Source organism: Pogona vitticeps, chromosome 3 (assembly GCF_051106095.1).
Source record: "Pogona vitticeps strain Pit_001003342236 chromosome 3, PviZW2.1, whole genome shotgun sequence".
In the NCBI taxonomy this organism is placed as follows: domain Eukaryota; kingdom Metazoa; phylum Chordata; class Lepidosauria; order Squamata; family Agamidae; genus Pogona; species Pogona vitticeps.
In genome coordinates this window covers 9,794,514-9,807,371 of record NC_135785.1, presented here as the reverse complement: position 1 = coordinate 9,807,371, position 12,858 = coordinate 9,794,514, and the positions used below count along the sequence as shown (strand labels likewise).

General features: G+C 40.0%; 1 protein-coding gene across 27 annotated transcripts in view; it reads left to right on the top strand.

Moving 5' to 3' along the window:
• ATP11B (ATPase phospholipid transporting 11B (putative)) overlaps positions 1-12,858 on the top strand; it is a 109,001-nt gene that overhangs the window by 30,338 nt on the left and 65,805 nt on the right. For 26 of the 27 annotated variants that reach the window (XR_013543263.1, XR_013543260.1, XR_013543261.1 and 23 more), the window contains exons 4-8: positions 3,849-3,929; positions 7,661-7,768; positions 8,328-8,456; positions 10,874-10,977; positions 11,636-11,683. Coding sequence is in view for 16 of the 27 variants with exons in the window: in XM_078389798.1 (XP_078245924.1) it covers positions 3,849-3,929; positions 7,661-7,768; positions 8,328-8,456; positions 10,874-10,977; positions 11,636-11,683 (470 nt within the window). In the remaining 11 variants the exon portion in view is untranslated. Of the gene's footprint in view, positions 1-2,589; positions 2,789-3,848; positions 3,930-7,660; positions 7,769-8,327; positions 8,457-10,873; positions 10,978-11,635; positions 11,684-12,858 lie in introns of those variants that run through there. The other variant, XM_072996245.2, reaches the window with a different exon arrangement.

Sequence of the window (12,858 nt, the reverse complement as noted above, 5' to 3'; positions counted from 1 at the left end):
CGGTCCTTGAGATAGTTTAAGAAGCTCAGGCCATTTAGGGCTTTTCAGGTTAGAACTTACACTTCGAATTCTGTCCAGACATAGATCAGCAACCAGTCAAGCTGCTCTAACAGGGTTTATGTGATTCCTGTAACCAGCCCCAGTTAGCTGCATTTCTTTGGCATTGGCTCCCGCACCCTAACAAGATGTACAGTATCTTGAATTATTGCCCGAATGGTACTTTAATAATGTACTGCTTCTCAGAGTAGGAAAACAAATAATTTTATCTGCACTTCCATCAAGATTTTATGTTCTCTTTCCAACCCGCACTCTTTGAATAGTACGTTTACTTACACATTCCATTCTTCATAGACTTAATCAGATTGAAAGCTCTGTGGCAGCATACAGCGTCTCTTAACTCATCATGCAAATGTGGAGGCATTCTAAACAACAATGGACAACGATGTGTCAGAACTGCTTTGTTTTGATTTGCTCTTCTATGAGAGCATTTAAAAGTTAGGATAAAATAATACTGGTTTTAAGAAGATTTTATGACTGAAAATGAGGTTTTTCTGTTTGTCCCAGTCGGCAAGAGGGTGTAACCAGAGATTATCTGAAGCTATTCACTGGCGGTAATTAATTTGATTTATTTAAATCATAGCATATAAACAGGGAATGAGATGCATGAAATGAAGGCGCAATGTAAAAAAAAAAAATAGAGTGAATTCCTAACAGTGCAGTACAGTGATGAAATGAAAAGTGTAATACAGAACAGTCTGGATTAAAGTATCATATTAAATTATAGTTTCACAAAATTAGCCATAGTTAGCTCTTTCTAAAACATTATATATGCCTCTAATCTTCTCTAGTTTAAGCTCGTTATGTTCCCAGCTGTTTAACAATCTTGGATGTAAAGATTGAGATAGAAAGACATACAGTTCCCATTTCCAAAGGACAGGTTCTTGAAGATCTAGGGGAGCATGCAGGTTAATTGATCCAGGAAAATCCAGATGGGAACGTCAGGGGGAAAAAATAAAAGTTGTGAAGTCTGGACTTCATGTGTATATGAGTATGGGTGTGTGTATGTTGAGAGAATTAAAAGAAGGAAGTAAGGGAATTAGGGCCTATTTAGAGCAGACTACAGTCCAGAAATCTAGACCAGGTTCATAAAATCATGAAGTTGGAAGGGGCCTGTAAGGGTCCAACCCCCTGCTCAATGCAGGAGTACAAGTCAAAGGATATCTGCCAGGTGGTCATCTAAATTTCTCTTGAATGCCTCCAGTGTTGGAGAACTGGATTCATTGATGCAGATTCCTTGATGCTAAGTTTTGGGTTGGATTTATCAGGTCTTGATTATTAAAGCCCTGATAGTCAACTCCAGAAAAAGCCCAATTTTAGCTGTACTAGTCATAGTTAGGCTTAGTACTCTGGATTTTTAAAAAATAGGCAAAAGTCACATCTTTATGAGCGCATTTGTTGTGTCCCCAGTAGTTACTGAGAACTGCTTATTAGTTGTGGAATTCCATGTCACTCATAGATATGTCTTGGAAGAAGCAACCAGGTGGACAGTACCAGTTTTCCTCGTTCTTTTCTTGCTGGGAATATTTTTGTCATGTTTCACTCACATTCTTTTCACGTCTATATGCACATGCCCCATCGAGTACTCATTCCTGAACAGTCTGCAGTAGACCATGGGGATATACCTCCTATGGTGTTGTGTAAATCTAACTGTAGAATTGTGAACAAACCAGATGCCAAAGTGCACCCAATAGTAAACTGGTGCCGGCTGATTAATGAGCTTTAAAACTAATTATGTGCCTAATGTATAAACACAGCAACCTGGCCTAGTAAAAAATAGCACAGCTTGGCTACTTTAAGCCAAACATTAAAGTGCTACAGTGGGGTCTTGACTTAAGAACGGCTTGAGTTAAGAACATTTTGACTTAAGAACCACTCTTATAGGAAAATATTGACTTGACTTACATACTTAGATTTGAGTTAAGAACTGAAAAAAAACCACGTGGGAGGCAGGGAAAGTGCAAAATTTGAACTTTCAGTTAACTGTTGGCCAGTGAAAAGGGTGCCTGTCTGCTTCCTCACTCCTCCCAGCGTTTAGAGAGTGGATTGGGAGACAGTCTTCGGACTGCCTGGTACTTGTACTGCCTGGACTGTATTTTCCCTGCCTTCCCTGAACCTTTCTTGACCTAAGAAATAAAATATCCCCCTCTAGTGGTCGAAGGCAGAATAGCAGCTTCCCATTAGTTTCTATGGATGGAAAAGAGCAGATACGGATCAAATGGTTTTCAATGCATTCCTATGGGAAATGCAGATTTGACTTGAGAACTTTTTGACTTGAGAACCGCCTTCCAATACAGATTAAGTTCTCAAGTCAAGACCCCACTGTATACGGTCATTGATTTGTCCTAAATTGCTTTCTTCTGTGAGGATTAACTGCTAAATCTCATCCTTGGAAAGAGGGACATGATTTATTTACATAGAATCTATTCTTTGTCCTTCTTAGCTAATGTGTTAAATTATGCTTAAATATAGTAAGTCTCTTAGATTAATGTTGCGTTCTGAATAATTGCTGTTCCGTTGATATTTTTCCCGGAATACCTGCTGCCTGTTTTACAAGATACTGCTTTTCCTCTAGAAGTTGGAAGATCATAAGAGGAGAGCTTGTTAATATTTTCTGCTGTAGTTGGCACTACAATACAGTATTCATACGACAAATTGTACTTCTATATTTTTCAATGTGAGCAACATGAATGTGGAACAGCAGGCTCTCATCATGCCGAAATATGGTTATGTATGTGCCTATCTTCCACCGACCCTATGTGCTGTTCTCTTTGTGCTTGGAGGGTTAATGCAGAGACCCAATCTCTTATGTGACTGCTTAAATCAAGCAAACCCTGACATATCTCGTAAACAGTACAGACTGGAGTGAATCTCTATATCAGCCCATACAACGGTTTGACAGCACAACCTTCTTTCACCCCTTCTGAAGCAAGGAGGGATTACTGCCATGACATTGTACATTTTTTGTTGTACAATGGAGGGCTGTCAAGTTGTTGACCAATAGCCAGTATTAATTTTATTGTGGTACAGTGGGTAGAGTCACGGACGAGGACTCCAGAGATCTGGGTTTGAATTTCTGCTCAACCGTGGAAACTCAAAGGGGTGGGTGGATTGGAACTGTTAAAAATCATTCCTTAAATATATCACGAAACCTTGAGAGCCCTATTAGGATCAATACAAGATGGGTCCAACTTGATGGTATATAATATGTATTAATAATATTTTAGTCCAGAGGGAGACTGGCAGGTTTCTTTGAAGTTGGTTGTATAGGAAGAAGACTTTTAAGTGCCTTCAGAGGTTAATTAGGCTCCTTCTCTGCATTGTATTAGACTTCAGAGGCTCTTGGAAGTGTCCAAGTGATGAAGAGGAACAGAAAATGCCCCTCTTTGGTTAAGCCAGGTTTATGAGAATCAAAAGCCAAAATTTGTAGACTCCTGAATGTGTTGTACAGTTTTGACTACCCTGTTTCCCTGAAAATAAGACCTAACCTGGAAATAAACCCTGATATGATTTTTCAGGATGCTCATAATATGTCTTACCCCCAAAATAAGCTCTAGTTAAGTGAATCCTCCTCCACCATTGTGCAGCAACCAAAAGAAGAAAACATTATTGTATTTGAACAAATGCAGATTGTTGTACATGAAAAAAATCCCCTGAAAATAAGCCCTAATGTGTTTTTTTGAGCAAAAATTAATATAAGACCCTGTCTTATTTTGGGGGAAACACAGTAACATACCTTCAAAACTATGCTCATTACGAAAACTATCTTTATCCTTATTTTTCTGTTCTAGCTTATGATAGATACACCTACAAGTCCAATTACCAGTGGATTGCCATTGTTTTTTGTAATAACAGTAACAGCCATAAAGCAGGTAAGGAGATAAACATTCCAAAAATGTTGCTTAAGACAAACTTCTGTATCATGTGCAGCACAAGTCAGCAGCTAAAAGTGATATCACTATGTCAGTCTACTTGGATCTCTCCCATATATGTAAAATTCATTCACTGTATGTTGAACAGCACTGTGATATTATTTATTTCTCCAGGAGCCAGTGGTGCTCAGCTTGTATATGCAGTTTTACATGTTGGCCCAAATTCTGTTATATAGTTCCACTTTTTTTAAAAAAAGCAAAGCATGCTGCTTATATACCACCCCATAACACTTAAAGCACTCTTTGGGCAGTTTACAAGTTATTTATGCATGCTACACATTGCCCCACCAGCGAGCTGTGCACTCCTGTTACCGAACTCGGAAGGATAGAAGGCTGAGTCAACCTTGAGCCAGCTACCTGGGATTGAACCTGGGGTCAATGAGCACAGTTTTGGTTGCAATACCCACTGTGTCATGAGGCTCCTAACTAACTAACTTTGCAGCTGCAAAAGTTTGAGCAATTGTGGAAAACCATATCCCACAAGAGTCCTGCGGGTGGTGTTCCACATCTTCTTCCCAGAGTGAGAATATACGGTCAAGTTGTGCAGTATCACAGAATGACATGACTTCTTAGGGTAACTATCAAGACCCTCTGCAGGTGTAAACACAAACTGTACAAATGGCAAGAGGATTTTTGAAGGGTCAAGAAGATAATGTCATGTGGGAATGTGATTTTGTGTCTCATAAAATGTATACGTGTATAATTTATACAATTCTAAGTTTTAATATATTTGTTTAATTCTGTTCATTATTGTAAAAAAATATTATTTTACCTTTTACCTTTGTTTATTTTAATACTGTAAGCCTTCTTGGATCCTTTAAGACAAGGGTCACCAACCCCCGGTCTGCAGCCCGGTATCGGGCTGTGGCCTTGGCAGGACCAGGCTGCAGAGACAGATCTCTCCCCGCCCCCCCCCGGCATGCACAACCCCTGTAGACACATACACCCTGTCCACATACATGCATGGATGCCCCACTGATGGACACACACATGCCACACCTACGCACGTACGCCCCCCCATGCGTGAACAGATGCCATGCCTGCCCACCCACGCATGGACACCCCACGCACGGATGCCACGCCTACACACAGACTCTCCCCAGCATGCATGCTAAACCGGTCCACAGTTTGAAAAAGGTTGGGGACCACTGCTTTAAGAGAAAGGCAGCATATACATACACATACACACATATATATGCTGCTTTTCTCCTAAAGGATCCAGAAATTCTGCTCTTGCACCTATTACACTTGTGACTTTTGTATTCCGTTGAAGGGGAAATGGATCGGAATTCCTGTGAAGCGGGTTCCAGATAGGTGCTTACAATTCATACTTTGTAGATCTGCTAATTCAGCTGCAATGTGATGAAGATTGCTTGTGTGTAGTGGAATGCAGCCAAGTCTTGAGCATCTGCACTGCTGGCATGTCTTTTGGGGGCCTTTAGGAAATTTAGCACCATTCTGCAGGCATCAGGCTCCTCACTGAAAAGAAGTAAATATGTTTTATGTTACAGATCAGCAGGTTAGCCTAGGGATGATTTCTGTAGCTGCCATGCACTCGGTGACTCACAGTAGGACCTTTAAGTGGGCAGTGAGAGATTGGCACGGAATGTTTTTCTAAGGGCATTGTATGTCACTTCTTATTATAAAGACCCTTTTCCTTCTGTCTCTCACTTACCAGAAGGACAGTATACAGCTTTGAACTGATAGAAGCTTCTGCTTATTTGAAAATGTTATAAGATGGTTTGTTTTTGTTTTATTTAATGTATCGTGACATTGAGGATAAAATCTCCAAAGTCAGCTAATGCAAATCATCACTACAATATGTTTTTCAAAGCAACAGGGCTTGAAGGACTTAGGTTTGAAGATCATCGTAGCTTGTGATGATCAGTACTATATTTTTTGTTTAGTCGTTAAGTCGTGTCTGACTCTTCGTGCCCCCATGGACCAGAGCATGCCAGGCCCTCCTGTCTTCCACTGCCACCCAGAGTTGGGACAAATTCATGATGGTAGCTTCAATGACACTGTCCAACCATCTCGTCCTCTGCCGTCCCCTTCTCCTCTTGCCTTCACACTTTCCCAACATCAGGGTCTTTTCCAGGGAGTCTTCTCTTCTCATGAGATGGCCAAAGTATTGAAGCCTCAGCTTCAGGATCTGTCCTTCCAATGAGCACTCAGGGTTGATTTCCTTTAGAATTGATAGGTTTGTTCTCCTTGCAGTCCAGGGGACTCTAAAGAGTCTCCTCCAGTGCCACAATTCAAAAGCATCAATTCTTTGGCGGTCAGCCTTCTTTATGGTCCAGCTCTCACTTCCATACATCGCTATTGGGAAAACCATAGCTTTTACAATGCAGACCTTTGTTGGCAAGGTGATGTCTCTGCTTTTTAAGATGCTGTCAAGGTTTGCCATCGCTTTCCTCCCAAGAAGCAGGTGTCTTTCAATTTCATGGTTGCTGTCGCCATCTGCAGTGATCATAGAGCCCAAGAAAGTAAAATCGGTCATTGCCTCCATATCTTCCCCTTCTATTTGCCAGGAGGTGATGGGACCAGTGGCCCACATTTTAGGGTTTTTTTTATGTTGAGTACTGTATTTTACTGTATTCCAAAGTCTCTTTCATCTGCACGGGACTTTGGTAAGCTCCAGTCCCCTTTATTGAAAGAACAGAACTTGGCCATTCCAGCTTGCTGTTTATTCTTCCCACTCAAGCAGGTAATCTCAGGCCAGTTGCCTTGGTGACAGCCTGTCATGCTAGCTTTCCTGCAGCCAAGCTAATGGTAGCCGAAGGAAGTCCTGACACCTGCAGTTTCTTCCAGTTTTTCATGACCTTTCCTCAGGCATACATACAGGTTCCTTACATCACCTACACTGTTTCGGGAACCCTTTTGTAATACACGTGCTGGATTAAACATGGCAGGAGACTGCATTTGATAACTTTTATATTACATATAATTTGCAACAAAAGAGTATTGTGGATCATTCCACTTGAGTTGATTTGAACCTACTGCATTAGCACATTCCTGGGCAATGTTTTTTCTCTGTTGGAGAGGATATAGGTAATAATCTTAGTGCAGAATTGGTTAATATTTTATTCATTTGATTTGATCAAATGATTTCATTCGTTACATTTATATCCACCCATCTAGCACCTAAGCACTACTCCAGGTGGCTAATAGTTAAAATGCAACTATACAATCTCACACATAAGTCAGTAAAGAGAACCAATAAACATTAAAACCAAGAATGTCCCAAAAAGATGATTGTTCATTTTGCCAGCGTTAATACTGTTCATAAAACATTTTTATAAAAAATCCATGAGCAGGAGCTTTAATGATTTTCTTACCTTATCTCCTGCTGCTTAAAGTTTCTGTTGCACAACAACAGAGCATAATCTCGCTTATTTCTCCTTGTTTTCTAATCAAGGGTTAACCTTTCTTCTATCCAGTAATTAGGAAACTGGCTGAAAAGATAATGTTTCTATTTATTGGACTGTGAGGAAGGGAAGCCCTCTCCGTAACAGATTGTGCAGGCTAAAGTATGCGCATGGTCTCCCTGTTCTTAGTTCTCAGATCAGATTTCATTATAACATTTTTCAAATCAGTTTCAAAACAAGTTACTAATTTTTCCAAAAAAATTACTTTTTAAAAAATAACTTCTAATAGTTGAATCATTCCAGGGATATGAAGATTGGTTGCGGCATAAAGCAGACAATGAAGTGAATGGAGCTCCAGTGTACGTTGTACGTAGCGGTGGCCTTGTTAAAACTAGATCAAAGAATATTCGGGTATGTATCTTAGCAGTCTGCGTCCAAGATGGCTCTGTTTTTACTTCTTTCAATATTCATATATACTTGAGGCACAATATTGTTCTCCGTGCATCTGAGGATGTGGTGTGTAATCAAAGAGAACACATGCTAAAATTTATGTTAGTCTTAAAGTTGCCATAATACTGTTCCGTTTTTTTTTTCTTGGTGGGCTACATAACATGGCTGTCCCCTTTGCAAACTGCTCATTTTGGTGGTAATTGAACTACAGAGCAATTGCTTTGTGTACCATGCAATTATTTTTAAAATTAAAACTGATAGTCACCATAATCCAGTGCTGCCTAGCCCCGAGATGTTCCACTCCTGTATCCCACCACAGCACTGAGCAGCTACTCCATATAGCTTCCAAGACTTTTCCAGGCTACATGAGAACTCCAAGAAGTGGGTATCAGGGTGTTGCCCGGCTCAAGATTACATCAGTAGAAATGGTCTGTTGTATCCTGACTGTTATTGATTTGAATGTTCAACTATTGCTTTAGTAGTCACTGTCTGCATGGAAATTCTTTTTCTATCTTCTCAGGTGGGCGATATTGTCAGAGTAGCCAAAGATGAAACTTTCCCAGTCGATCTTGTACTTCTGTCCTCTGATAGACCAGACGGCTCTTGTTATGTTACTACTGCGAGCTTGGATGGAGAAACAAATCTTAAGGTCTGTTTCCATCATTTTTGCAAATCAGCAGTTTGTAACAGTTATGAAAGATTCAGTGGGGTCGCACACAGTGAGAGATGATTTTGTATTATTCATTCTATACAGATCTCTGCAGAAATTAGATTCGAGACGGGGATAGTCATATTCGTAGCAGATCTGGCCCCCGGAACCGGCTCGTCCACCCACGCTTCGGCCCACCGCCAGCCCTCCCGCTCTTCCTTCCCATCCCAGCAGTAGTTCTGCTGTCTCTCTGCTCAGCTGGCTAGTCAGCATCTGTGCCGGCAGACGGTGGAGCTACTCTAGTCCCCTGGCTGAGGTGGCCAGCCGAACGGAGAGATGGTGGAGCTACTGCAGTGAAGAGCAGGGAGATGCTGGCACGGCGAAGCATGAGTGGATGGGCTAGTTCTAAGGGCTGGACCCATATTAGGCTCACCTGGGACGGGGTATTCATGTTTGTTTACTAATACGTATATCCCCATCTCTAATCAGCCGCCTAGAGTGGTCGAAATGACTAGATAGGCAGGGTATAAATACAATAAATAAATAAATAAATAAATAAATAAATAAATAAATAAATAAAAATAATCTAGACCCCTTTTTTTGTTAAAGAATAGGGGCTGTTTGGATTGTGACACATTGAGGTATATTCTGTCCACAGGAGAATCATTTATGGTGGAGAAAGTGGTGGCCTTTTTTGAACTTGATAGCAAGGAGCCACAGATTGAGATGTAATGAATTTGTAGATTTAGTTAGGAACCGAAGAAAAATTAGTTAAACTTGTTTGTAGTTATATACAGTGTTTTATATTGGCAATATGGATTAATATTGGCAATATTGATTATGAAATTGTTAGTAGCATCTCCAGTCAGCTGTTGAAGTTGGTACTCTTAAAAATCCTTGTGCTTTTGCTCCTGTTTTGTCTTCAAGTATCATTTTACAATTTATCTTGTTTTACGTTATGGGTTCAAGTAACAAAATATTGATGGGATTCTGGATGTACTTTGGATTTTATGTCCAGAATCTCATTTTAATCTCTGCCTAAATGGACTCTTTGTCTTTTGGGCTGTTTCTTTATGCTGTACTATAGAGAGGTGATAGTGGCCTCAAGTGACAACTACTTTTGTAAACTCAGTGGTTAAATCCAGACTGATGTCTACCTGGGTGGTGATGTGTATGTTACCTCTTCGTAAAGCTGGCCATTTATATTGTCCTACCAGTAGATAAATAGGTGCTATCTGGGCACCTGATAAGATACAGGCTAAGACTTCCCTCCCTAGTTGACAGGATTATGGAAGTGGCCACCATACTTCATTGTAACATTTGTTTTAAGCGTTTCTAGTCTTTCCTTCAAGAACCTTATCGTAATGTAGATAGTTTTGTCCCATGCCCTATTTTTGTCATTGTAGCAAACATGAGAGGTAAATTAAGCTGAGGAGTAATGATTGGCCCAAGACTATCCAGTGAATTAAGAGACTTAAGTGGGATTTCAGCCTGTCTCCCTCTAGTCTAGCACTTTAGTGACTGTTTCTTGTAACAAATGGGCTTAAATACATCAGGACATGCAGCCACTTAACATTACAGTGGTGCCTCGCTTAACGATGTTAATTGATTAAAAAAAACCATCGCTATGGGAAAACATCGCTAAGCGAAACACCATTTCCCATAGGAATGCATTGAATACCGGTAAATCCGTTCCAATGGGAACGGATTACCATTCTTAAGTGAAAATCCCCATAGGAAACATCGCTAAGTGAAACAATGTTTCCCCCATTGGAATGCATTGACGCCTATTCAATGCATTTCAATGGCTTTCCGATGTCCGTTTTTGCTCATTTAAAAGTGTCTTAACATGTTTGAAACCGGTTTTAAATGCTTGGAATCGTTAGAGCACCTTGTGAAACCTTTGCAAACTTAATTTGGCTTTGTTCTCAGTCTTTGTTAATTTTTGGTGAATTCCCCCCCCCCCCGTTCAATGCATTCCAATGAGGGGGGGAATTCACCAAAAATTAACGAAGACTCAGAACAAAGCCAAATTAAGTTTGCAAATGTTTCACAAGGTGCACTAACGATTCCAAGCATTTAAAACAGGTTTCAAACATTTTAAGACACTTTTAAATGAGCAAAAACGGACATCATTAAGTGAAAATCGCCCGTAGAGAACATCGTTAAACGTATGGAAAATTCCTCAAAAAAAGCCCATCGCTAAGCGAATGCATCATTAAACGAAGCAATCGCTAAGCCAGGCAGCACTGTATTTGTTTGCACTCTCTATTGTTTTCATTTTTTCGAAAATGGAGATTTGGTTGGTGAGCAGAGAATGAAGGCAGTTGTATCCTTTGCATTCAGATTCTGTTCAAAATCTTGAAATACTTATCATTGCCTGATGGAAAACGTGTATGGGTTTCTTTCTCTTTCAGACACATGTTGCCGTCCCAGAAACCGCAGTATTGCAGTCAGTTGCCAAGCTGGACAAACTTGTTGCCGTTATAGAATGCCAGCAACCAGAAGCTGATCTTTACAGGTGTTACTTTTGTAACTGTGTTTTAAAAGAAGATGTGAAAATGGTCATAAGTGGTAATATTAAGCATTGTATTGTTGTTGTTCAGTCATTAAGTCACGTCTGACTCTTTGTGACCCCATGGACCAGAGCACACCAGGCACTCCTGTCTTCCACTGCCTCTCAGTTCAGGAAGACTCAATCACTTGTATCCCCCCCCCACTAAGAAGTAGTAGGAGTATACAAATCTCTATTAGCCTCAGATGTTGCCAACTGATATAATGCCCTCCAAATTGTCAGAGAATGTGTTTAGTGTCAGGAAAATGGCAGATCAAACCCTTTGTGTACATGTAAAAATCAACATATATTTTAAATATGTGGCCCTGTTGTGTAATAACTGACAATGCCCATTTCTTCTTTATGCATCTTGTTATAAAATTGACTTTTGTAGAAGTCAGCTTAAATTCCCCTTTTTATTGAAATAATTTTCTTGAAAAGTGATTAGTTTGCTGCCTTGAACCATGGTTTTAGTAGGTCTTTGGGGAAACCACTCTGTATTGCGTCATGACCAGGGATTAATGACAGGTCAAAAGATAAGCATGCCCTTCTGTACCATTCCTAATTAAATGAATGGCTTTTCCTCAGATGTGCATTGTTGTGACACATGAATTTTTTTTAATAGATTTGTTGGACGAATAACAATAAGTCATCAGATTGAAGATGTAGTACGGTAAGCCAAATGTTTTTAGCTCTAAATTGATGTAATTTGTCTTCTGAATTTAAGCAGTCGTATTTAGAAAGGGCTTGTATGACTTGCAAGCTGCTAAGCTGAATGCCGTTCATCAGCCACTTAATGCAAGCTGACAAGGGGCCCCATATGCGAGGGGGAGAGGCATAGCTCAGTGGTCAGGCATACGTTCAGCAGGCAGAAAATCCCAAATTCAGAATTTAAAATAAATCTCATGACTCTGATGCTTGTCTGGGACAGCTAAAATTGATATATGATTATATCCCAACCCTCCTGCCTATCAGATCTTAACTTGTAGTTCTTAGAGTCATAAGTTGCCTGGCTCTGCAAAATGAAAAAAGCTTGGGAAGACATGGAACTGTGAGTTGCAGTTTCATTACTGGGGTAGAGTCCCATAAAAAGTTTTAAATAGAGTTGTATTATTCTAAAGTTAGCACGCTTTTAAAAAAAGAAGATTCAGAAATAGCTGTTCCATTTTCACCAAGGATTTGGTGTTGGGTCCATATTTAGCAACGCATTTACTGAAGAGTGAGATTAGGAGCTGCTGGGAGTTGTTTAGTGACAGAGAAAATTATGAATTAATTATGATATATGGTGCGATCATTGATGCATCATAAAATGTCTAATTCTTTTTCCTCCACCTGTGTTAAGGGTAATCAGAGGAAACCCTCTTTTTTTGGCTTTCAGAAGAGTATCTTGGCTTTTCCGTGGTGATATTCTCTATTGTGTCCTTTTCAGTAAGGCACAGCAGCTTGACTCTCTGTTTCAGGACTTCCTTTTTTAGAAAAACATGGGGCTTAGGGTGATGCTCCCTTATACAGATTTACCGTATTTTTCGCACCATAAGACACACTTTTTCCCCACAAAACGGGGGTGGAAAGTTTGTGCGTCTTATGGAGCGAAGAAAACAGATTATATTTTCCTGTTTTCTTCTCCTAAAAAATTGGTGCGTCTTATGGAAAGGTGCGTCTTATGGAGCGAAAAATACGGTAAATCATTCAGTAATGTTCAGATGGAGCTCTTCAGATATTTAAAATGGAGTATTTCTCGGCCTTAGCTGAAGATATTGGGGATTAAGACTGGACCTTTTATTTTTTAAGGAAGAAAAGACTTATAAACTTGAGTTATGTTCAGCTATTAAAATGCATTATGTTATT